This window comes from Pagrus major, chromosome 7 (genome assembly GCF_040436345.1).
Source record: "Pagrus major chromosome 7, Pma_NU_1.0".
Taxonomy (NCBI): domain Eukaryota; kingdom Metazoa; phylum Chordata; class Actinopteri; order Spariformes; family Sparidae; genus Pagrus; species Pagrus major.
The window spans coordinates 13,805,490-13,830,579 of NC_133221.1; the positions used below are offsets into that span (position 1 = coordinate 13,805,490).

The following is a 25,090-nucleotide window of genomic DNA, read 5'->3' on the forward strand; positions in this document are numbered from 1 at the left end:
TGTTTGGATGGGTGGTGCGTTTCCTGGAATCCAGCGGATACAATGAAAACATGAAAATGTGTCAACTGATTCATAACCAATATTTACAACAAGTTTATTAATGGATTGTTGAAAGGATTTTCCCCATCCACAAACACTGAAGGTAGCTCTGGGGATGTCTTTTCTCTTTGCAACAACTGATTTATTACTTTCCACATGATTTTACTATATTTTACCTCTTAAATTCTTCATTGAAATATGTCTTTTGTGCACATCTAATGGAATGAATGAATTAATGTCTCCTAGGCTGGGCTGCCCAAAGTGGGGCCAATGCTGGGCTGCCATTAGGCTCAGTTTGGCCTGCCAACATTTTCCAGCTAGACAAAATTTAAAAAGAAAAATTAGAAAAATTATAGAAAAGTTGATGCTGTTATCTTAAGGGTAAAACTGCTCTGTAATTATGCAGGACCCCTAATTATATATTATTTTTACAGCCAGACCAATACTGACATATTTATTTTATATCATATTTTTTGCAATGATCCCTCAAAAGTAGTTATCGAACACTTGTGACAAAGATAGGCGACAGAGGCAGGATATTTTATGGTTCAACTACAAACTTTATTGTCTACAATGGCATCGATGCACCGAAACAGTAAACTTCACTTTGATTTTAATGATTAGGCATCTTTTTCTGCATTATACTCTCTATAAAAAAATTCTTATCGCCACCTATCGGATATTAGCAGATAAATAATTAGAGCCTGGATGATATATTGATCGGGCACTAATTATATTACATAATCTGAGCAGTAAATATAGGGGACTTGGGATAAAAGTAGCATTTGCATCTCAAGGTGCTTGCTTTTGGCCTCTAATGTTTATAAACACCATGGTTAGGTAAAAGAAGTAGGATCTGGGACATACATTTTGTACACTTTATTATTTTTCCTCAACAGCTGTAAACCACGGCTTATTTAAAGATACAAAATAGAAATGCCAGTTGACACTCATTGAAAATCAGATTTTGACACGCTACAGCAGCTTTGTGCAGTACGTCTACCCGCCGCTGGGTGGCGCGGATTTTCTGGTATGTAAACAGTGACGGCAGCGTTTTGCAGTGGTGGAGAAGAACGTGTACGTCATTTTCACAATGGCGGAGGCTGGGTGAGGAGGAGAGTGTGTGTGTGAAGCGGCGCCGTAATCGTTAGAGCTACATTGCCCGTATTACGTGCACGGTGCTCGAAAATGGCCCTGAACCCCAACGCGGTGGGGAAGAGGAACACAGAATGTACCGAGGCGGACGATCTCCAGCCGGAGGGCGGCGAAACCCCGAAGAATTCAGCCGCCACCTCGGCCACAGCCAACCAAAATGGCGATCAGCCTGGATGTGGAGACAGTGTAATGCCCGAACAAGAAGCCCCTGAGCGGCGGAGGAGCGTGCAGGCGGACTCCCGGAGCTTTAGCAGTTCACCCTTGCCAGGCCAGAGACCGAATTTCCAAATCCCGAGGAAGATACGAGAGCGGAAAGGTGGTGCCATATCGCTGCAATTTTGAACAGAGCCTGTCCTGTCTTTCATAATTCTGCTGCTGCATGTTGCTAGCTTGCAGGCTAGCTGGCTGGTCTCTCTAGCTTTAACGAGTTTAACAAACATATTTAGCGACATTGTAGGTCGAAACGGAGTCAGCGGCGTACGGTGTCAGCACTTGGTTGATGCAGCATGAGTTGTGTTAGCGGACAGAGCTGTGGTAGTCCGGCTCAGGTACCTTAAGTTAGCCAGTATCCAGAGAGAGGCAGGCAGCTAACAGTTCCAGTTCCTGTGAAGGCGCCTGAAAGCCTCACTTTGAGGACTGCCCGGTTGAAAGCCCACCTTGTCTGGTTTCCTCACCTGTTCACAGGAGCATAGTCTCAATGAGTAATGCTGCTGGTGTCATGAGTGTTTTGCAGCCATCACCTGGCAACATGTGGGTGTCTCATTGACCTCAGTGAAGGGCATGGAGTTATCCACCCCACCAGTCTATTTAAAATGTTTTCACACTACCATGACACTTATAATGAAATCTAAGCAGGGCTGCCCTCCCCTTGTCCCGGCTTGATGCCACTGGCATTTCAGAGCATCCCATTTACACCTCACCTCAACACACTCATCAGGGTTCAATACTTCCCCCATAAGCCCCATTGTGTGTCAAAAAGGCGGTTAGGTGTTGTCCTGTGCAAAATGGCAGGTGGATTGTGGTTGTTACAGACCTTGCTGGGATACAGCAGTTATTTGTTTATATGCAAAGTTTGGGTGAAATGCCAGGACATGACATTTTGAGCCTCTAATAAGCAGCCCGACTGAGCCCTCAGCAGTTTGCACATGTAATGTATTAGATGTTCTTCTGCCCCAAGTTGGAAACTGAACAGCTGTGAGACACTCTGTGCTGTGTGTGCACTCCACTGGCATGTCTCCAGTCTTCATTCTTTTGTCCTCATTTATGGGATGTTTACTACTTGTTATCCAACAGCATGATGCTGAAAATGCTCCACCCAAGTTTCCTGTAGTCAGCTAGGTGGTTTCACTATGCCTCTGTCTGGATTGACGTTAACAAACCTACTGTAAATAGAGACAGCTGCAGTCACCTGTGCAGCAAGTTGTTGATGCGAGGGATTCAGAGATACAGTTGTTGTTGACCAGTGTTTTTCTAACCCTAATAACTCCCAGTGCACATTTTGTTTACCTGTAACAGTTCAGTAAGTTCAGCATAGGATGCTGCTGGTTCATCGCAACCCCTACTGAGCTGTATTAAACATACACAAAGAATTGTTGCCTGCAAGCACCCAGTTCACATCATATCATCCTGCACCTAATTTTATATGAGAGCCGAAGGCTTAACTGTGTGTATCCTCTTCTTGTGTATTACCCTATAAACAATAGTATTTGATAGTTTGACTCACCACTTTTTGTTCTGATCCTCCTCTGCACATGTACACGGATCTATGCCTGCAGATGCTATATACTAATCCTCCAACTCACTTCTGTGTGCGCAGGCTTGTACCACTTTCTGCCCCCTGACAGCCGGGAGTTTGAGGACCTCGTGAAGATCGTCTCCTCGTGCTACTTAGACTCATCGTCACGAGGAACCTTCTCCTACTGTAAGGCCAGGCTCATACACAATGAGCTGCTGGAGAAGGAGGTATGGTTTCTTTGATGTTATAAATTCTACTGGAGAAATGTATGTCAGAGTTTGTGAGTTTCAGACCCCTGGGTCTAATTCGCCGTTTCTTCCGTCTGTGTGCCAGTTCATCGAGAAGCGGAGAGAGATGAAGCAGGAGGGGCGGACGGATCAAGAACTGACTGAGTCGTACTGCTTCCTTTATCCAGACAAATCCAAGGTATTGACGATGCACGAGATGTAATGCGTGATTGTTTGTTTTTTACATGTTTCTGAGCTTTGTATGTTCTCTTGCATGTCCAGCTCCAGTGGATCTGCGAGAAGGGTTTGTCGGTTGGGCACTCCAGGATTACGACGCTAGGAAATCCATCAGTGGGTAAGTTAGTCCTGCACTTTGGTGTTGATGTAAAAGAAGAGTCGATGGAATTATGGATTATTGCTCTCATGGTAATGTTTTATTGAAGGTTGCCAGCTCGATTAGATCCATTTTTTGATGGATTTCATTTTGACTTATTTCAGTTTGTTATTGATTAGCGTCTGTGAAAGTTAATTAGCATTTTGAACTGATAAAGTTAGAACTGAAGACAGGTAATGCATGCGCTAACAACAGTACTTGATTGTTTTTCACGGCTGACTATCTCTAGGGATGAAAAAGTATAATTTATTTCTTTTGTCATTGTAGGTGTCTATCTCTCCAAATATTCTGATTTGTTACAAATAAATCCTTTTGAGGTTGGCTCGTCTGGAGACATGATCGTTTTTAAAGTCATGAAGGTATGGCTACTGTTCTGTCTTTTTGTGATGCACACAGATGTCTGATTCTTGTGGGACATCAAGCTCACCAGTACGTTTTGTTTCTCAGGGCCGGATAAAGCACATCCATGAGAACATGCCTAAGAATGCTATAGAACCTTCACCCAAGTTTGACGGTCACTTGTCCAAAAGTGCCAATAGGGTTACGTCTCTGCTGTCTTACAGGGCTTTTGAGCTCACACAGGTAAACTTTGGTTCTTTTTCAGTCCTTCATTGTATGTTTTGTGTTATCAAAGCGATGTTTTCGGTTTATAATATCTTGTACAGAATTTGTAAGGTTTAATGTGTCTCTCTTGTTTGTTTTTTTTTAGCAATATTTTTTCGAGTTTGCATTCGATGAGATCAAGGCACGGCCCCGGCATGTGTGCCCCTACGCTGTGGTTTCCTTTCAGTACAAAGGCAAGGAGGCTGCAGCAGCTCCTATGACTGCACACAGGTGCGTATTCCTGCAGGAAATGGTGAAACTCAATGAGTATTTTTTTTAAGCAGTTGAGGAGGTTTGCAAAACATCTAACATCTCTAAAGTGTCCTTTGTTTGTAAACATTTGTTTTGTTTCTATCCTTCACAGGTTTAACACCATTTCCCCTGAAGGAAGTAGAGGTAAAACTTTTTTGAATCTTCTGTGTTTAATAAGTATGTAATGAAACACTTAAGTCTCTGTGTGCTGTCATGGATTACTGTTATGTCTGTTTAAACTGGGATGTGTTTAAAGGCCATTTCACCTGAAGCAGAAAACAGCTCTAATTAACTACCTAAGATCTAACTTCAACCCTTTGATCGACATGCTGACTGCTTTACAGAGGAGAGCATTTTAAGTGCCACACTCTCAGAATCATCCAAATTGGGTTCAACAACTAGTGCAAACATCTCTAAAGAAGAGTATGTGTGAAAAATGTGGCTTTTCATTGACAAACCAGCAATTATTGGTTAGGCCTGCTTTATCTTTGTATCATGTCTGAGCTTTGACCTGTGCTGTTGACACCATTGCAGGGAAGAGCTGCTACACTGTGTGGAGTGGTCCGCTAGTGAACAAGGGCAAGGAGTTATTCCCAATCTGTTTACGATCCTCCTCACGGCCCTACCTTCCTTTCAAACTGTGAGTAAACCTTCAGCCTCGCGTATGATTCTGTGTCTCTCCAGAAAACAGCTGCAGTGCTTCTTCTGCTAATCATTAAGGACACTCTTGGCCACTATAGATATTTATGTGCTTAACACATAACACATTAACAACTCTGCATATTGTTTTGGGCGAGAAGAGGAAGTTAGAGTTCAGTTGTGCAATATTCAGACACTGTTTTTTTTGTTGTTGTTGCTGGAATTAGTTCTGATTTGTTCTTTGATTAATCTGCACGTGTTCCTCTGCAGGCCTGAGAAGCTGGAGGTGAATCGGGGCATGCAGCTGGATCAGGTGAAGCGAAAGATTCCCTCTGTGCTCTTTTCCTGGGACACCTACAGCATATCTCGGGAAGGTCAGTCCGGACCACATACGCCTATATCTCATAATTAAATGATAGAAAAATGTCCTGGGGATGTTGGTGGTAATGCATTGTCTGAAACCCAATTTCTAAATCTATTCTAAATGCATATTCTTCCTTGTGTATAACACAAACAAAATTATCTTACTTAATCCATTGAAGTTATAAACAAACTGTTTGGCATTTTTTCTGATAAAATTTGCAGGTTGTGGGACTGCTTTGTAATCCGACTTGCTTTTCTTTGTCCACAGTGATGAAGTGCGGGATGTCCTGTAGTCTGTTTGAGGTGGTGGATGGGAAAGGCAAACCAACCAGCGGCAGCCTGGCAGCGTTGGTCAGCAAACTGGAGAGGGACAGGATGGTGAGTAACCCTTTGGCTGTTTACCTGTCAGGTTTTTCATGCTTGAAAATCCTCAGAAGATACAGATTCAGTTCACTGAAGCACAGTTTGTCAACAAAACACACTTGGTACTGAATTGAATTCAAATATTCATAATTAGCTGTCGAGTGACATGTTTCAGGGCTGATCTACAGTTTACTCAAGTTCTGTACGCAAATATAAGTTTGAGGTACTTAAGAGGTACTTAGACACTTTCCATTTTCCGCTGCTTCCGCTTCCACTTCTCCTACATCTTCTTTTATTGCATTTTTAAATGAATTTCTTTTATCTGCAAAAATTGGACACATTGAGGACGTATCCCCATTTATGACGGTGTGGTGAGATGTAGAGCAAAACAGATTTAAAGCAAAGACAACAATATATTATACCCTTAAAGTTAAAATACAGGAAATGCAAATTAGAGGGGGAAAAAAACAATAATGAAAACACGTTAAATTAATTTAATAGTTGACAACTAATCGAGTAATTGTAACTGTTTTATTTTTTCAGTAACCCTAAACAAATGTAATAAATCTGCGACTGTAGTACAAGTGTACACAAGGGATAGGTGCAGACCTCTCCAGAAACAGACTATTATTATGACTGCTCACGTTATTTGTTATAACAACCTGGTGTTTCTGACTGCGGTGTCTACTCTTCCTTATTCAGTTGCTGGTGAAGTCCCTGTTTGACAGGGGCTTTCTCTTCCTGCTGTCTTCAGCTCAGATGGTTGAGTCCAAAGGTGCCAAAAAGCTTTTTACTCTCCTCCTCATAATTCTCTGTTGTGTCAGTTGAACACCTACTTGTTCCCATGGGCAAGGGTTCAGTTCAGCTTTTAAAACAGAAAGTTGCTGTTTGTTTTTTAGAGCGGCGGGGGCGGGTGGAGAAGAACCTGCAAGCATTATTCATCTTTCAGGAGTCAAGGATGGTTGTCAAGTATTGTAAGTATTATTCACTATCCATCCATCTCTGTTTCTGACTGGCTCCCAGCTGCAGCTTCTGCATGAAGCTCCCAACTGGAACGTTTTATTTGCAAACAGGCCATATTTGCATATGACAAAGATCTCAATTCAACCTCATTTTTTTTCACTAAAAAAATAAAGGTTTAGATAAAGTTAAGAGGCTTCCATGTTATAATCGTGACACCTGTTTTAGCTGTTATTAAGCTCTTCTCTCTAAAGACTTAAAGACTGCAGATCTTTTATCTGACACTGACATGTGTGTCCTCCATCGTAGCATCAAGACTGTTCGAGCCAGAACCGTTGACGGTGGACCCCCAGCCTGCTATCATGTCCTCCATGGAGCCCTTCATCCCTGCTTTGCACTACGCCTTGTTCAAGTTGCGCCCGAACCCAGGCAAGGAAGTGAGCTCTGGGGTAGAGCGTCAGGCCACCGATTACCTAACTCGTATGGATTCAGGCACGGTGCGGCCTTTCATTCTGCCTGACTACAAATATAACGTGGACGATAGGACCAACCCACTCCCAGTTCCCAGACACAAATTTAACATGGATTCTGTTCTGCGTACTTATGTCCACAACCCCGCCAACTACATTTTACCTCTGAACAAGGCAAAGGACGTTATTGAAAGGATACGGAACCCTGTACCCATACCCGTACCCACACCTGCTCCGGCCCCAGTGGAATACAGCCCCGTTTCTGACTGGGGCGGCTCGGACAGGGGCTCGGACAGGGCAGAGAGACCACCAGAAAGGCTCCCCCAGGAGAAGCCACCTCCAGAGAGGCCTGCACATGAAAAGCCACCCCCAGACAGTAGCAGACGGAAGCCAGGGTTGGCCCATTCTAACGGAGCCCAGTCACAGCACAAATCCCATGTCGAATCCCAGCCTCAGCCCCCTCAGAGGTTGCGGCTGTCCCAGAACGAGTATGATAAAGACAAGATGAAACAGCTGCTCAAGCTGATCCAGCTCCACAAGAAAGCACTTGTGAAGGATCCTGGGAAGGAAAGGGGGGAGGACGGGGCCTGGGACGCCAACAGTCTGAAAAGGAAGTTCGAGGGAGATGAGAGGGGAGGCGTGAACAAACACCAACGCACAGATCCTCTGAGCAACGGAGAACCTAGCAGAGGTGAGCAGTGCTGCAGCTGTCTGTGTAGCTTCATTTAAATAGCGTCATTTAATTTGTTTTTTCGAAAATGTCCACCTGCTGCCTCCAAAGTCAATTCCTCTGAAAGAACACAGTCTGATCAGTTCTCCGTAATTGCACTGCAAATTAAAAAGACATTGCTGCCCATTGGCACTTTATTTACAAGCAACGAGTGAATTGGTTTACATCAGAAATTAAATGACTCAATGATTTGATTTGTATGACTCCATGGTTTATATTTAAAAACCTGTTTTGTTGCTATTCCAGATAGATGTGACAATTGCTATTACAGTTGTCGAGAGAGGTTTTTTCAGGTTCCTGTGCACTCAGTCAACGTCTTGTATTTCCCTTGTCACATTTCATGTGTACTACACTTGTTGCCTCTAATTAATTGTATCTAATGTGTGTTCGGCTAGGAGCCCAAGCAGATGAGATCGGAGATGAGGTTGGACAGAACGACAATCTGACAGCAGTGATGGAAAGCATGGGCATTTACGACACTGACCTGAGGGCTCGTGGCAACGCCAACGCCTCAACAGTCAACGAGACTCAACGCCTCATCAAGATCCTCCTGGCCACTCTCAACAAAGCCGTGGCTCAGGGTTCAATGCCTGTACAGCCAAACCACGGTGAACCGTCGACTGGTTCAGGAAGGGTGGAACCTGCCATCTCTGACCCTGATCTTAGGAAACAAAATGAGCCAGCATCGCAAACAAATTACACAGAGGTGAGATATAAACAACTGTTTGTTATTGTGGAATATCTTACCATGCATTAAATGTGTTTGTATGGCTTAAAATAACTACCAGTGGTTTCTCTGTTTAGGAGGATATGGACTGTAGCCCTGGTAGTCCACTTAGCGCAGGCTCACCACCAGAGCAAGCTCACGCCTCAGATGACCCAACCTGGGTCAACCCCACCAATGAAGGTACATCAAAGCAGCTGCAATGATGAATCGTTTAGTTGTCAGCTTATTAATTGATTGCCAATTATTTTGATAATGCATTAAAAAGGCTATATTCTGCTAACAACTAATTGATTAATTGAGAAAATAATGGACAGATTAATCAACAGTGAAAACATTAATAGCTGTCAGTACACACGGACCTCTCCCTCGTTGGTATATTGAGATCTGACAAGTGTTCTGTCTGTTTTCCTCCAGACAAAGCACAGCCTCTTCCTGAGCCAAAGCCCGAGCTGAAGCCCGAGCCTGAGCCCGAGTCTGAGCCAGTACCCGAGGCCGTGACGGTGACAGACAGCCACCCAGAGCCGAAGACGCCTGCAGCCGTGGAAGTAAAAAAGGCAGCTGCACCACCCACGTTACCAGCCTTAGAAGAAGTTCCCTTCAGGCCCTCCATCAGCCTGGACACCATACTCAACCAGGAAGTTTACAGTCTTACCTCTGACATTAAAAACATCATGCAGACTCACCACATCTGCTATACATCGCAGCTACCCCCGCGGTTGCCTCCGCGGCACTACTGGCTGCCCAACAGCTGCTTTTCAAACTTTGTCGCACCCTACGTCTCCCCCGTCTCCTTTCAGGGGCATGTCAAAGCACTGTGTGAGAAGATGGACAGGTTGATCCCATCCCCACCTGCTCCACCCAAGGTCACTTCACCACCTCCCCCAGTGACAATATCTAATCTTTCAACACCACCCCCTACCCCCATCCAGGCTTCCAAAACTAAAGCAGAGCCCACCCTGACGAAGAGCACCCCCTCCTCTTCTCAGAGTGTTAAAACGGTGGCTGTCAAACAGATGGCATCCACAAAGGCTAAAACAGAAGGCACGTCAGCAGAGTTGGGTGGAGAGGTCTATTCTCCCTCTCAAGTCACAGCGAACTCTCCAGACCACAACTCCCAAAATGCAGGAGCTGCTTCTGGAAGCGGGTCCGGCCTGCTGGCGGGCAGCCTTATTGGGCAGCTAAAGCCCGAGGTTTTCAGCAGCCTGGTGGAGATCTTCAAGGACGTCACCAAGAATACAGTCAAATTCTACATCTACTCTGGGGACGAGGGCGAGGAGAGTACTGTCTGCAAGGAGATCAAGGTATGAAACAAGGTTCCAGTGTGGACTTAAAAGAAGAACAGCAACAGTTCTTCACATTATCAATTAATCTGTAGACTTGAATCGCTTTACCTTACAGAAACAGAAACAAATAATCTTATTGCGTGACGGAAAGGACACATGGTTTTTTTTCAGTGAACATCCTTTTAGTTGAAAAACAATCATTTTAAATAAGGTACCCTGAATAAAGAATGAATGAATAAATGGTAGGCACCTCTTCTCCCTATTGTTCTTTAGGTAGGAATTCATATTATTTCCCAGCCATGTTAACAGGCTTGGGATTTTGAAATGACTGGAAAGTTGTGGGCTTGCTCTTGTTGCAATTTAAAAGTGTTATTGAGCCTGACAGCTTTTTCAAGTGACTCCCGAGGATATTCACAATTATACAGATAATGGAAATTCACCGTGATCAACCTATCCTGCGTGTTTTTATCACAATACACGATAAAATGTTATATCCTACCATCCCTATCTGGACTAATAGGTGAGGACTTAAGCCTTGAAAAGCCCTAAAACCAAAAATATTTAATGTACTTCTCAGTACAAAATGCTCACATTAGAGAAGCTGGGACTGTGGATTTTATTTGATAAACTACTAGATTATCAAAACCACTGCCTAATTATTTTCGTTCATTTAATCAAATCGTTAAAGCAACAGGCCTGTCACAATAACTACTTAGTTGGAGGATATGCTGTCCCAGAAATTCATTATCATTATGATAAACGATATTAATGTAATTGTTAGACTGTATTTTGCCACTGATATATAATGATAATATAATAGCATAGTAATGCAAGTACACCCTTTCAAAGAGCAATGAATTTTAACCAACAGTATTAAGACTTCGTAATTGGAATGTGAAACGTGTATTAAAATATGCCTAATAAATAAAACATGGATAAATAAAACAACAACAAAAAAACAAATAAAATGCAATCTGACTCTTCTAACAAAGAATTATAATTCATATAAGATATGTAAGATAAGTCAATAACATAATAATCCTGACAGGCCTACTCCAAAGTGTTAGTATTGCTGTGATTTTGCATAATCTCCTGTCATTCTTCATCTGTCGACTGTAAATCTACAGATTTTGCAGTAGTACATTACAAAGGCAAACACAAGTGAAAATACAGATGTACTTTGGGAACGTTGAAGGCTTCTCTTGCTCCTCTTTGCCACTATGTGTTCATGTCTCAGTGCTCTTCTTTTTTTGTATCTGTCAGTCAGTCAGTACTTGGACGTGTAAGAGAGGAGGACACTTTCATCTGTCTGTCTCTAACAATTACGCCTCTCCTGTCTATCACAAAGGAGTACTTGAAAAGTCTTGGCAACAGCGAGTGCAGCCCGCAGACGTTTCTAGAAAACAGCGGCAGTTTAGATAAGCTGCTCATCATCATTCAGAACGAGGACATCGCCGCACACGTGCACAAGGTACGAGGGCTTTCTCCCACCCTCTTCATGTCAGTCACTGTCTCAGTTCACCGATCTGTATTTCACATTATTCTGCACCAGCTGATCCTGGCAGAGATCAAACATCATTAATGGCACTAATTGGATTTAAACATCTGCTGCAGAGTATTGTTGTTTATCTGATTTAATGATTTGATTATTTGCACATCGTATCAAGTTAAATCTTTATGAAAACGTGAAATCATTTTTTTTATGTGACTAAAGTTTCAATGAAGAAATGGAATAACTCCATTTGCAAAAATGTCATCTTGTCACCCTGCAGATTCCAGCTCTGGTGTCTTTGAAGAAGTTGCCTTCAGTGAGCTTTGCTGGAGTGGACACGCTGGACGATGTCAAGAACCACACTTATAATGAGCTGTTCGTATCCGGAGGCTTCATAGTGTCTGACGAGTTTGTCCTCAACCCTGACCTTATCACACAGGGTCAGTTCTAACTTTTCATTGTAGCAACTGTGCAACTTTGTGTATGAGTCGGATGATATCTCATACAGAGCTTGTGTTGCTTGTTTTGTCTAGACCGTTTGCAGGGGCTGCTCAAGTTCTTGGAGGAGCAGAGCACCCCTGAACACCCCTGGCAGTGGAAGGTGCACTGGAAGTCCCAGAAGAAGCTGAAAGAACTGGGGAGGTCAGTATCTCAGTAGAAGCTTACCCAAAACAATACATCAAAAACACTCACTGCACAGATCTACTTTTGCTGTTCTCTTATAGGTTAAACACCAACGCCATGGGGCTGCTAAACCTTCTTACAGCCTATCAGAAGAAGCACCTTGTGGAGTTCCTCCCTTATCACGAGTGTGACACCCAATCACGTCAGGCTCCAGATCTGGAATGCCTAATCAAGCTCCAAGCTCAGCACACGCAACAACGGCACCTTATCTTCCTCACAGGTATCGTTATCCATGTTTTATTGTTGCCGTTGCCTTTATGTTTTCTAATTGAATAAATGATATGCATATTTGATATTGTTTTTTTACCACTGTCCTTGACTCATTTAAAAGCGACTTTTGCATGTTGTGTTGTGTTTTTACAGAGAGGCCATTTGAGATGTTCCTACAGTACTCCAGAAACGGAATAGTGATCGGGAGCATTGATGATGTTATGAGCGGTTTCCACAGCCTGATTGGCTCCATCAATCAAAATGAGCTTCCAACGCCACCCTCTACTGGTGGGTAGCATCAAAAGCAGGACTAAATACCAAAACACTTTTTCATGTCATTTTGCTGTAGTGCAATTGCTTTGCTAAATTGCCTTTTTGTTCTTTACAGTTATCTCACTGGTTAAACATGTCTCTGCTACCCAGCAGAGTTTAGTGCTGTTAATGCATCTGTAACAGACTTGTTTGATAATATCTTCCTCTCCACTTTTCCATTTCTCTCTCTGCCCTCTCCTGATCTCCCAGTAGTAAATGATGAGTGTGTGGAGGAGGAGGACATGTCATTAGACTCTGATGATGGTGAGCCACCCACCATATCGGATCCTTCAGAGCAGAACCGGGAAGTTGAACAGGGCAAGCCTCCACAGCCGCCTCCACCAGAGATGGAGGAATTTCGTCCTCCGCTGCCAGACCATCAGATCACCCCTGAGAGAACTCCAACGCTGCCTGACTACAGCTCTCTCAAAACGGCCATCTCTCAGTTCAAAGCCGCCAACCAGATGGGTATAGGGTCTTCAGACATTGGCAGCTTGTCGCCGGGAGGTTTTCCTGTGAATCCCCACCAAAGCTTCCTGTGTCCTTCAGCCTCGTGGTCATCCTACACTGGCTCTTCTAGCTATGCTGCCTCCCCAGCCTACCCTGCCTCGCCCTGCAGCAGCACCAATGAACAGGAATACCGCCCCCCAGTCACAGCCTCTTCCACAGTCCCAACCCCTCCTGTCATGGCCACACCAGGACCTCTAGCCAACCTGGCTTCCCTCCCCCTTGAGGTCAAACCACCCCCTCCACCTCACCTCATGATGCTGGGCCACACATATGGCTCGGACACTGGAGGAGCTGGGACCGCTGGGAACTCCCCGCTCACTACCTCCCTCCCCTACACAGACAACCATGACTCAGCCCAGCCAGGTTACATGGCTGGCATTCCTAAAAATGCTTGTGGGACCCCAATGCACCACGACAGGACACTCAGTGGACCTGGGGAGGGTGTATGGGGGACAGCAGGGACCACTACTGGTGAGACTGTTAGCTGCCAGGGTGTGGTCACATCTGGCCCAGTGGACCCAAACAGGCTCCCTAAGACTGGGGAAACCCTCGGAGGTAGCACTTCTGGTAGTCAGGGGGGCAGGACTCAGGTGAATTGCGCTGATAACCCTGGAGCTGCTGTGGGCATTCCCGCAGTGGCCACCAGGGGGGGCTCAGTCATCAGACCTAAGCTGCCTCCACATCCAATAAGTGGTGTGGGCTATGGCAGTATAGGTGGCATCCCTGGACAGTTGGATCATGGGCCTATGCGGGGCGGTATGGGTCCTGGTTCTTTAGGGGGCTTTCGTGGGAGAGGAATCCCACCAGGAGGACTTTGGCCTCGGCCAGGACGAGGACATGATCGGGGGGGCGGGCCTGGAGGGGGACCCTGCTCTTGGGGTTACCCAGGAGGCAGGGGTGGGGCACAGGATTACTACTCGGACTACATGTACTCTCATAATTATGCCCCTGAATAGACAATCAACACGAAGGGGCAAGACAAACGCCATACTCCAGAGACTATTCGAGCTGGCTGAATGTATATATTTCCTTGTCAAACACATTGATTAAAATCAGTAAATAAGGATCCTGGTTTTCTACATTAATAAAAGTTGATACAGGCGGTGCCGAGTGTCCTACTGTCGTGTAAACTGTATGTACACTCTTTCCATGTGAGCTATTTGAGACCCTGTTCAAACCACTATATTTATATTTGCCAACAAATGTTAATGGCCTTCCAGCTTCTCGGAATTTATCATGTTAGTTCTGTTTGTCCGGTTTTGAAACGGTTTGTGAACAAGGGGAAAGGCTGATATTTTTTTAAGGAAAAAAAAAAAACAAAACTAGTGAATGCAATTTCACTTTTGCTGTTGGTTTTCTTTTTTATTTTACATATTTGGTTGTCCTAAATTCTATTAAAATAAAACATTTCAAATCTTGTTCGTGTGACCAGTTTGATGACGGTGTCAAACAAACCATTAAAAATGTAAATCACAGCTGTTTTACTGTTCTCTCACTGGAACGCCATATATTATTCAGCAACCTCGACTATGTGCAGTATGAAAATGGACAATTTAACCTGAAATACCTGGAAAACGTAAACGCACCTAAAGTAAAGTGATAAAATAAAAATATTTTTACATGAATCATCAGGTCAGATTTCTATTTGAAACTCAACCTTTATTTTTGTGACCATGACAGAAGGCACAGGGCACTGCAGTAGAAATCTGTTAAATCCATTTCCTCCAGCAGATTAAACTGTGTGTGGGGAGCGATTTGGAGGAAATGCAGCACTTTAAATGCTTCTGAGGATCCATGCTGAGTGCCACTGGCCCCTTAACTCTACCACCACTGAAAGCATCATTAGGAGGGTTGATGTCCTCCCAGTGTGGGTTTATTGTACTGTTTCATTAACTCAGTGGACTATCTGGTGGAGAGAAACACCAGAGGGCGCCGTTTCCTATTAATGTGGAAAATAGGTTAACCTTTATCTCCAGAGCCCTATTCCAGTTGTGCAATAGATATGCCATGGTAACTTTGGAAGCTGGGGGAAAATCAATTGCAGCCAAGACACATCACACAAACACTGAGCAGAGTGTTTTTTCTATTTATTTTCTTAACAGCACCATACCACACACACACACACACACACACACACACACACACACACACACACACACACACACACACACACACACACACAGAGTTGCATTTTACGCCCTAAATACCCACAACAAATACAATCTTAAACCACTGGGATTAGTTTTTTCAGGTACATAACTGAACTCTATAGATTTTTAAAGACAATAAAATATAATACAACAAAAAATGATAAACTGAATAACAACAACAATAGATGTGGACTCGAGTCTACTTGAGTCAACTTCAGTCGCTGTCTTGATGATTTGCAACTTGACAAAAAATGAATGACATGACACTCAACTTGGACTTGGAGGTTAAAGACTTTTGACCTGACCTGTATTTGTTTTTTGTTTGATTATATTTATTTCACTGACTATCAATAATTATAATACAGATTTAATTAATTGTCATACTAGTTGAACATGTTAGATAAAACGACAATATCATTATTACACACCTACCTTGTCTTTTCTGTTTATAAAGACTGGATACTGCAGGTCAGACTGCAGTTTCTTTGGGGGGAAAAGGTTACATGACTTGGACTGAATGACTTGAGTCACATCTCTGCTGGATAAACAACATGGTAAGATTCAAAATGAAGTACAGCCTATAATGAGTATACATAAATATCTCTATGTGGTCTGTTATCTATTGAATCAGGGTATATATACAGATTACCTGTCTGATTATCTGTCTAATAAAGGGCAGGGATATACGATTGTTACTTAAAATAAACTTGCATGATTTTTGGCCCACTTGGGGACCAGTAAAAAAAACTGATAGCACAACATTGACATGTCAGCTAACTAGCTAACCTGTTAGCATACAGTTGCTAACTCAACTATGCAGCTAATGGAGCAACATTCAGTCGGAGCAGCTAATGTCTCTGGCCACCTGGTGAATGTAAGTGTAATAATTTAGCTATGTTTTGTTTTCCACCGAACCCTGAGGGAAATAAATTGATGTTTTTTTAGCTGCTAACGCTACAGGTCACCTGGTTAACTAGCTAACGTGAGGCTATTTGCTAACTTTGTGTGTTTGTCATCTGGTGGGCGGTAAAGTTAGCTTGTAATGGGGTTATCAGTTTGTTTGTTTTTCGCGGAAAACAGCAGAAACTGACTGCTCTGAACGTCGAGAGTGAACCAAAACATATATTCTGAGTAAATTGTGGCTATTAAACCAAACAGTGAGGTGAAAGAAGCTATAATGCTCCGTAGAGCTGCAGAGCTGGGCGATCATTCTTATGAAGCTGAGAGTAGTAGTTACAAGTAGAAGTATATTTACTCAAGTACTGTACCTAAGTCAAATTTTGATGCACTTGTGACTTCACTTGAATATTTCCGTCCTATGCCATCATATGTTATAACTCCACTGCACTTATTTTACAGCTGTGGTTACCAGTAATGGAATGTAACTAAGTACATTTACTCAAGTGCTGTACTTAATTAGGCTAACAGTTACCATTTTGAGGTATTTGTACTTTACTTGAGGATTTCAGTTTTATGCTGCTATATTACTTCTCCTCTTCTACGTTTTGGGGGCAATTATTGTCCTTTTTACTCCACTACATTTATTTGCTAACTTTAGTTACTAGTTCCTTTGCAGATTGCATGTTGCATCAGAGCCAAAATAGCAAAATTTTAACAATCAGATGTAAAAAAAAGAACACACACATTACAATAATCAGAAAAATGCTGATTGTCGTATCAGATTATCGGCCTGTCGACCTATAGTTTACGGTTCATACCTACTTTTACTTGTACTTTTGATAGGCTACTTAAGTATGCTTAATATTTATTTACTTAACTTGTAAGTCCAAACAGTTAGGCCAATATAAACTTGTGTCGCAGACCTTTGTTTTGTGTTTTACAAGTCCTACCCCATTAGCCATCTCTGGACACATTAGATTTGTTTGATGGGCTAGATCCTTATTGTGGGAACCTGGAAGTAAAGAAGTTAAAATTAGACACACTTTGACTGACTGCAACAGTAGAAAGCAGCTTATGCGTTAATGGATCAGTTAACAATGTGATAATAGCATGAATAATATATCAGTCACAGGGGCCATTTTCTTGCAGAATTAGTCCTTTTACTTTTAATACTTAAAGCGCATTAAGCTGATACTACTTATAAACTTGTACTAAAGAAGGGTTTTGAATAATGGGAATGTCATTAGTTAAGCAGGTGTTTGGTATAAAACCGTAGCATTGGGCACAAAGAAATTTTGACCTGATGGTGGCGCTAGAGGAGTAGTTAAAGGATTACTTCATCCTGAGGGGAACATGGATTCTTATACTGAATTTCATGGCAGTCCGTTCAACAACTGTCGATACATTTCACTCAGAACCACAAACAGAACCTCATGGTGGTGCTAGAGGAAAAGTCAGAGGATCAAGTGGTTAACAAACTTTTTCTGCAGGGCCTAAGGAACAAGTCACCTTTATAGTGGAAGCATTAAAAGTGCATCATGCATCTTCTCTTCATTTTTACTGGGCTTCATTCATTTAGCTTCACCACACCCCCTTGCTATAGCTCTGGGCCCCCTCTATAGGTGCCCCCACTTTGCGAAGGATTCATAGGAACAATATGATGAGCCCATTTCTGCACACGATATTAAGATTTCAACTTATTTCTTACCTAACCAATACATTTGTGAATGTAGGTAATTTGGATCTTGACTTGCAAGGTGACTAATTTGATATAACATTTATAAACAAAATGTATGTTTGATGTCTTGATTTTTGCCTTTGGATTACTTACTAACTGTATTTTTTTCAGCTTTTTAAATACTTTTTCTGTGCTGAGGTGATGGCCAAGTTGGTGTTTGTGATGTATGTTGAGCGAGGTTAGTTCACTGAGCGATTCTACGCAAAAGTAAATGGTATTTTACTATCTCTGCGACAAACTGCAAATTTCTTGACTTGCAGAATTATCTCTTGAATTGACAAACATTATATGTGTAATCCATAGTACGTTTCAAATGGGATGAAAACGTCATTGACACCGGACGGGGCTGGACTTTACTTCTCTATTACCCTGGAGAGTTTGGATTGGCCCTCTTAGAGCTTTTCAGCCTATTGGCGTGCATGATGTATAAATATGGGTATAATTTCCCATTTTTCAAACAATCAGACCTGATTTAGATCCAGGTGGGATTGAAAAGTTGTCTTTTTTTAAACTTCTGTGGCAGGGAGTTCATGTGCAGACGTTACCCTCTTTTTATTTACCAAATTGTGCACCAATGCATACAGTAGTTATCAGGGTATTTTTATAAAGTCATGTCAACCTGCTGCCGGCACTCAAAGGAAAGTCGGCAAGTTTTATCCTCTGGGGACCATCAATGTCAGTACAAAATGTCATGGCAATCGATCCAGTAGTGGTTGACCGACCGACATTGCCTCCCTAGAGTCATGCTGCTTGTATGGCTAAAAACAACCATAAAGTACATTATTGAGCATCACTGACACTATGAGATATTATAGATAGGGTACCTATTTCTCTCATAGTGAAGGTCTTTTTTTTAATGGAAATAATAAAGCCATATTTCATCAGAGTTCATTTTTGTCTTTTAGTGGACAAGTGTGACAGGTAATAACAAGGGTAGCACCATTACCACATGATACAATAAAGCCGGTAGGAGAAATGACACAAGCTGAGATACACAGAGGAAGAATAAAAGACAAGAAGATGTTGTAGAAAAGTGGTCGTGAGCAACAATATAAAACTTCAAATATGTTGACTCATTGCGCTTGTCCAATCTTATCATATCCAGCTTAATTATACTCACTGAAGCATATAGTGGCCCCGGGGATACTTCTTCTAACATGCTGAATGGCTTGGATCATAGCGTATTACTGCATGTGCTCTTTGTTTGTTTGCAATGAAATGTGATTCATGTGCAATGTGCCCCACAGTGCTGTGACTGGGACCAGAATCCTGCCTGACATATCCAACATCCAGCTGCTTCATTGTGCCTTGAAAACACAGAACATGGCCTGTGTTCATATGCGGTCCAGAGGTATGATAAACAGCCTGTCGTCTGGTGTGCAGCAGTCCACATTTATTGTAGTCTTTTTTGGGAAGCAGCAAGCCTGGCTCCCAAAAAAAGGATCCGCAGGATTGTATAGCTGGCTGGTGGACTGTCCTAAAACTGATGCTGTTCATGTTTCTCGAGTGCATACTCCCATGTAAGGTGTCCAATTAAAATGAAATGAGGGTTTTTGTCGGTTTGGTGACACGGTGCCTCAAATGAGCCACTGTATGTGGGCGGTGCAGCGCCTGAAAGATGTGTATGTATCTGCCACAGCTGGATGCCTCCACTCCAGCCTGATGACTATTTTGACAGTTCAGTAATAGCCCCTGTTGACAGTGAATGCAGCCCTCACTAGTGAAAGCAATTCAACTTGAGCTATTCAGAGTAAAACTCTCCCTTTCACAGTAATTAGATTCTTGAATAAGATGATTTCAAATCCCTCGGAGCTCAGCCGAACTAGGGAAAACAATTAATCTGGAGCGGGGAGTGCATGCTTTAATTGAGGCCTGATGGAGTGTTTTGCTTTGGAGAAGGGTATCTTTTAAAGCATCAAGGGGATTTTTCTTTACATCTGGGTAATTTGTAAGAGCCGTTCAGAATAATTTTAGCCAAACAGCCTTGTACCTTTCTGTGTAGCCTGGAAATTCAGATATTATTTTAAAGTGTAATTATTGGATCTATTAATGTGAACAAATAAAACATAGATTATTGCAATGCTCCCGATTTCAGCAAACTAAATCTATGTGTTTATTATATCCTCATGTTTGAAATGAGCAGGAATATCTGTGACAATTTCACAGAGCAAAATCATCATTTATGGAGTGCTTTATATATTTTTTTCATTTTTCAAAATGCACTGCAGAGGCCTCCCATTACCAGTAAAGTACTTGCTGTCACAAGGTTAAAATCAAACGCTGGATACCAAATGGCATCAGGATACTAACTTCACTCATTCTTACTCTGACATGCTGCCTACACAGAGGTTATTCCCTAAAACAGCAGTGTGCTTACATAAGCAGGGTCACCTGTGGACTCCTCAGTGAAATAGAAAGCCCTTAATAAAATGCTCACATCATGTCCTTTGTTTTAACCCGTCTGCTAATCATATCAGAAACAATAAATCCCAACCCAGCTGTGTGTGCTGTGTCAGAGAGCGGAACCAGATTAGAGGGATTTAAAAACACTGAAATTGACAAAGCACCTGGTTTTCATCCTCGTGCTAATCTCCTAAAACCTAACCCCAACTCATCACACCATGTAATGTCTCCACTACACTGCTGCTGAAAAACAACGGGTCATGACAGATGCAGATCCAAGAAGTTACATCACACAGGCGCACATAGCAGTGTGTTATGTAATCTTTGAATGTTGCTCACTATTATGAAAACATTTAAAAACTTTGCTAAATATATAAAGTCAGTAGCAGTGTTATTAAACTGAGTGGTGGATCACAATACAGTCATCTCTTAGCCTGAGAGATTTTTGCGTAATCCCTGAGAGTTTAATAGTGATGAAAGTCGGCGCTGTCAAAGAGCGAGTCTGTCCCAGTTTCATGCACGGCTGCCCATTTGATTTTAGACTTCCACCTTTTTTTTGGCTGTGAATTGACATTCAACGTGCACAACAATATCAGCGTTTTAATTAAGGATTTAGAAAATAATCAAAGGCCCCTCCTGGAACAAAATGCTCTCCTTTGTGAGATGTACCGTTGCTGACAACTTCTCTTTGACATTATATGAAGGATTACATCTAATCCTATCCAATCTCGACACAATCCTCAGTCCCACCCAGTGTTTCTTTGCATCGAGATTAAACTGCAATTTCAAAACATGGATGCACAGACTTAAAGAAATTGATTTGTTTCTTTTGAGGATCTTGTTTGTCTCATCAGGTTTTATACTTCCCTTCATCCCTGACCCCCCGTACGCTCTCCCTGTTCTTTCATGTCATCGACTTAATGTTCCACACGCATGTTCTTTCTTGGCGGAGCATACAAGTCCTTCAACATCTTCTTTCATCTGTGGCGTTGCAGTGTGTAATTCTGTCAATTGAGGCATTTTACACTGAATAAAATGGAAAAAAGGCTGTGCAAAGTAATGCCCCCCTCGGGGTTTGCGTCAGAGCTGCTTGAAGTGTTTGTCACTTCAGTTCAAATTTTGTGGTTGTGTTTGTTCCGCAGTGTTCAAAGTGCTCTGCTGTGTTTGATCAAAGAGATGCTGTCTTTGAAGAGAGGTCCAATTGCTGTTTGTTTTTGGTTTGTTGACACTCCTGATTTCTGTACTTCACTATTTGCCAGATAAGCAGCGCACCGATAGAGAGTCATTGTTTGTCGCTGCCAGATTAATGCAACAAGTTTATGTGAGATATGTATATGTATGATGGATCACTGCAGGATGCACCTCTGTTTCCTGCTAGATAAGAGTTTTAAATGTTTTCTGAAAGCTTTGGCGTCTGCAAACATTCCTAGCTTTTCTTGCTGTATCTTTATTTCCCCCTTTTTTATATGATAGGAACGGATTTGCTACAATTGCCTTCTAAAGCAAAACTATATCAGCAGAGCAGGCAGCTGATCTAAAGGGAATTAATCCTTTATTAGGAACACAGAGAACAGAAGTTTTCAGGAGTTCATGTTTAAGCTACATATTAAAAGAGAAATAGGCTGTATATTTAAAGTTATCTTCATCTTGTGCAGTGCTGGTACCTGTCTTTACCACACTAAATATGGAGCACCTTAACTCAACTACGCTACACAGACTAAACTTACTTCCTACAGTCCGTTAGAGTCATAAACTTGCAGCGTCTTTCTGGGGCTTTTAATCCGTGTTTAACACTTTCTGTGAAAAGTGAGCCAGATTCATTCCCTGATCCCGTGAGAAATATTCCCCCCAGTGCTATACACAGAGAAGTTATTAGCTGATTCTCAGGCCTGATAATGGCTCTGCTGTGATTTAGCAATGTCAGTACGCTGAGGGTAATAAACCAAAGTTGAAACTTCCATTTCGACTACCAGGCAAGATGAAAGAGAGGAGTGGAACTGGATCAGGAGATATTGCTTTTTCTGTTCAGGAGACCTTTTAACTGCAGCTGGCAGTCTTGGAAAGAGACATGATGTTCTTGTTTTTACAACATCGACACTCACTTCTGATTGCATCTCAAGATTAATTCCTGAGAAAGAGGTTTTGCTTTGTCCAGAGGTTCTATTGTTTCTGCCTCATAGAGAAAAAACATGTTCAGGATAAACGTTCAGGTGTCCATTTTGCTTCATCTTCACTAATCATTGGCTCCAGGAATGCTACGTGCTTGTCAGTTTGGATTTTGGACTCGTCTCTCACGGAAGAGGAGAAAGCGGAAGTTAGGGTGCTGGGGTCGTAGGTCGCAATGGGGATAAGTGGAGGTTTGGGCTGTTTGCAGCAGCTGCAGCGACATGGAGTCATGTAGAGGTAAATGAGGATGCAGACCAAAGTCACTGCGCAGCCCAGCAACGTTGTGTAGCCGGTGTTGAACGACTCTCCTGCAGGCGGCAGCACCGTCACATTCACCTCACGAGTTGCATTTAGTCCCTTTTTAATATCCAGAGCTGTGCACACGTACAGACCTGAGTCGTTGACCTTGACTGCTTGGATCTCCAAGGTACCATTAGCAAACAGGCTAATTAGCGTGTCATTTATGCTGGTCTGGGTGATGTACCCCTTGCTGGGGGAGAGCCACGTAAATGAGAGGTCTGTACTCGTCAGGGACGTTTGGCAGTCCAGACGCACCCTCTCTCCCTCTGAAACCAACACGTTGGAGAGGAGCACGGTCACCGGCTGCGAGACGGCCTTTTCCACGGTGCAGTTGTGGAAATAGCGGTTCTGTCGCAGGAACCGGATGGATGATCGTGGGTCCCCGTGGATGCTGCAAGTGTGCTCATCGGTGAAGTCCTTCAGCGGGTCATAACCTCTCAGATCCCAGTGCCAGAACACACTGTACATGTCGCAGTCACAGATTAGAGAGTTGTTGTGTAGGTAGAGCCCCCGCTGTACCAATCCAGGCAAAGCTTTCACGTCCTCCCATTTAAGATGACTCATTCGGTTGGATGAGAGGTCCAGCATGGTCAGGAAAGGATGACTATGGTCTTGGATAGAGAAGAATGGGAAGTGTGTGATCTGGTTGAGGCTGAAGTAGGCCTTTTTTAAGCTGCTCAGACCGGTCAGAGTGCCAGCCTCCACCTGTGTGATCTTGTTATTGTAGAGAAGGAGCTCCTCCAATCTCCACAACCCCTGGAAGTAGTGTTGCTCGACCACCTGCAGCTTGTTGGAGGACAAATCGAGGAGCCTGAGGCCGGAGGCATTGCGAAACACCCCATGGCCCAGTGAGGTGAGCTGGTTGTGGGCCAATCGGAGGTTTTCCAGTCTCGGCATATTTTTGAAGCTGCCCGGACCCAGCCAGGTAATGTGGTTGTGGCTGACATCGAGGGTAACGGAGGAGGAAGGCAGGGATTTAGGTAGCTTGGCCAGACCGCTGGAGCTACAGCTCACTGTGTCAGATACACAGAGGCACATGGATGGACAGGTCTCCTGAGAGCTGTGGAGGAGTGAAAACAGCAACAGCAGCAGGAGAGGGCCTTGATACAGTGCACAGGTCATGTTTCTGGAAGTCGGATTCTTCGAGGTTTCTAATCCCTCTGGCTGCCCCTGGTCAGATAAAAATCAAATGAGAAACAGCATGATATATTAAACAGCAATTCTTTTTCGACCCACCTGCTGCCTTGAGCCTTTCAACAGACGCATATTATGACGACAAGGTTAATTCCATACACGAACTCTCAGTATCCATGGCAGAAGATGAAAAATGGTTCAAATATAGTGGCCACAAATCCCTTTAGCCCCGGAGAACTCTCACAATCTCGAGTCAGACTACTTAGAGATGTTCCTGTGTACAAAGAAATAATACAGGCACTATTTCTTTTTTTGACTAATGATGATTTTAAATTATGTTTAAATTTTTAATGATTTTCTCAAAGCCTAAGGTGGCGTCTTGAAATGTTTTGTTTCAAGCCACAAGATATTCAGTAAAGCTGCATTGATTAGCCTATTATCTGCAAACTGTTTTGATAATCAATGAATCGTTTCAGTCGTTTTCAGGAAAAAAATGTCAACCATTTGCTGGATTTGCTGCTTTTCATTGTCTTATATGACAGTAAGAGTCTTTGGGTTTTGGACTGTTGGTTGGGCAAAAAAAGCAATTTGAAGATGTCATTTTTCAATTTTTTGACATTTTTTAAATTCAACAATTAATCAATGTAAAAATAATGGTCAGATTAATCAATAATGAAAATAAGCGTTAGTTGCAGCTTTAGTATTCAATTCACTATTATAGAAGAGGACTAAAAATAGACAATATTCACATGTGAGCGGCTGGAACATGGGAATTTCTGCAAAATTATTCATTTGATTACGAAAATAGTTGTCTAATTAATTAATCGACTAAGTAAAACTAAATAAACTAAACTATTGTCCACTAAATTGGAAACTTTTAAACACATCACGAGAGCTAAGTGTTTAAAAGTCGTACACACGAAGGGAAATACTTCACCTTGAAAAGATGTTTCTTCGCAGTTAGAATCAGATGAACATTGTCAGGGATCAGTTCAAACTGATTTCCTGCTGCTGACTTGAAAGTCTGGATGATTTCGAGGGTAAAAAGGGGGAAGAGTTCATCCCACTGCCAGACAAGTGAGCAATTTTGCTCACTTATTTAATCCCATTCTTCCCTGAAAAATCCCCCCCTAAAAAAAACCTACACTTTC

General features: G+C 42.7%; 2 protein-coding genes across 3 annotated transcripts; one reads left to right on the forward strand and one right to left on the reverse strand.

The window, feature by feature from the left end:
* Window positions 1–1,134: 1,134 nt before the first annotated feature.
* On the forward strand, window positions 1,135–14,623 carry tasorb (transcription activation suppressor b). Of its 2 annotated transcripts, none has more exons than XM_073470299.1 (23): window positions 1,135–1,510; window positions 3,011–3,156; window positions 3,263–3,355; window positions 3,439–3,511; window positions 3,818–3,909; window positions 3,998–4,132; window positions 4,260–4,384; window positions 4,518–4,549; window positions 4,940–5,045; window positions 5,315–5,418; window positions 5,676–5,785; window positions 6,473–6,545; window positions 6,670–6,744; window positions 7,040–7,891; window positions 8,326–8,636; window positions 8,735–8,837; window positions 9,072–9,958; window positions 11,289–11,411; window positions 11,713–11,872; window positions 11,966–12,074; window positions 12,158–12,336; window positions 12,480–12,614; window positions 12,849–14,623. In XM_073470299.1, the coding sequence occupies exons 1-23, from the start codon at window positions 1,228–1,230 to the stop codon at window positions 14,102–14,104; spliced, it is 5,562 nt and encodes a 1,853-aa protein (XP_073326400.1). In that variant the 5' UTR covers window positions 1,135–1,227; the 3' UTR covers window positions 14,105–14,623. The 2 variants fall into 2 exon arrangements, with proteins under 2 accessions (XP_073326400.1, XP_073326401.1); XM_073470300.1 differs by having other exon boundaries at window positions 12,852–14,623.
* Window positions 14,624–22,532: 7,909 nt separating this feature from the next.
* Window positions 22,533–23,927, reverse strand: LOC140999371 (amphoterin-induced protein 3). The gene has a single exon (XM_073469727.1). It carries the CDS (start codon window positions 23,925–23,927, stop codon window positions 22,533–22,535), a length of 1,395 nt encoding a protein of 464 aa, XP_073325828.1.
* Window positions 23,928–25,090: the final 1,163 nt, after the last annotated feature.

What these genes read in the sequence shown, in the direction of transcription:
- tasorb (XM_073470299.1), top strand. Translation starts at nt 1,228, where the DNA reads ATGGCCCTGAACCCCAACGCGGTGGGGAAGAGGAACACAGAATGTACC. An exon ending in CGCAAACAAATTACACAGAG is followed by an intron (nt 8,637 to 8,734) that starts GTGAGATATAAA and finishes TTCTCTGTTTAG; the next exon opens with GAGGATATGGACTGTAGCCC. An exon ending in GCACCTTATCTTCCTCACAG is followed by an intron (nt 12,337 to 12,479) that starts GTATCGTTATCC and finishes GTGTTTTTACAG; the next exon opens with AGAGGCCATTTGAGATGTTC.
- LOC140999371 (XM_073469727.1), bottom strand. Translation starts at nt 23,927, where the DNA reads ATGACCTGTGCACTGTATCAAGGCCCTCTCCTGCTGCTGTTGCTGTTT.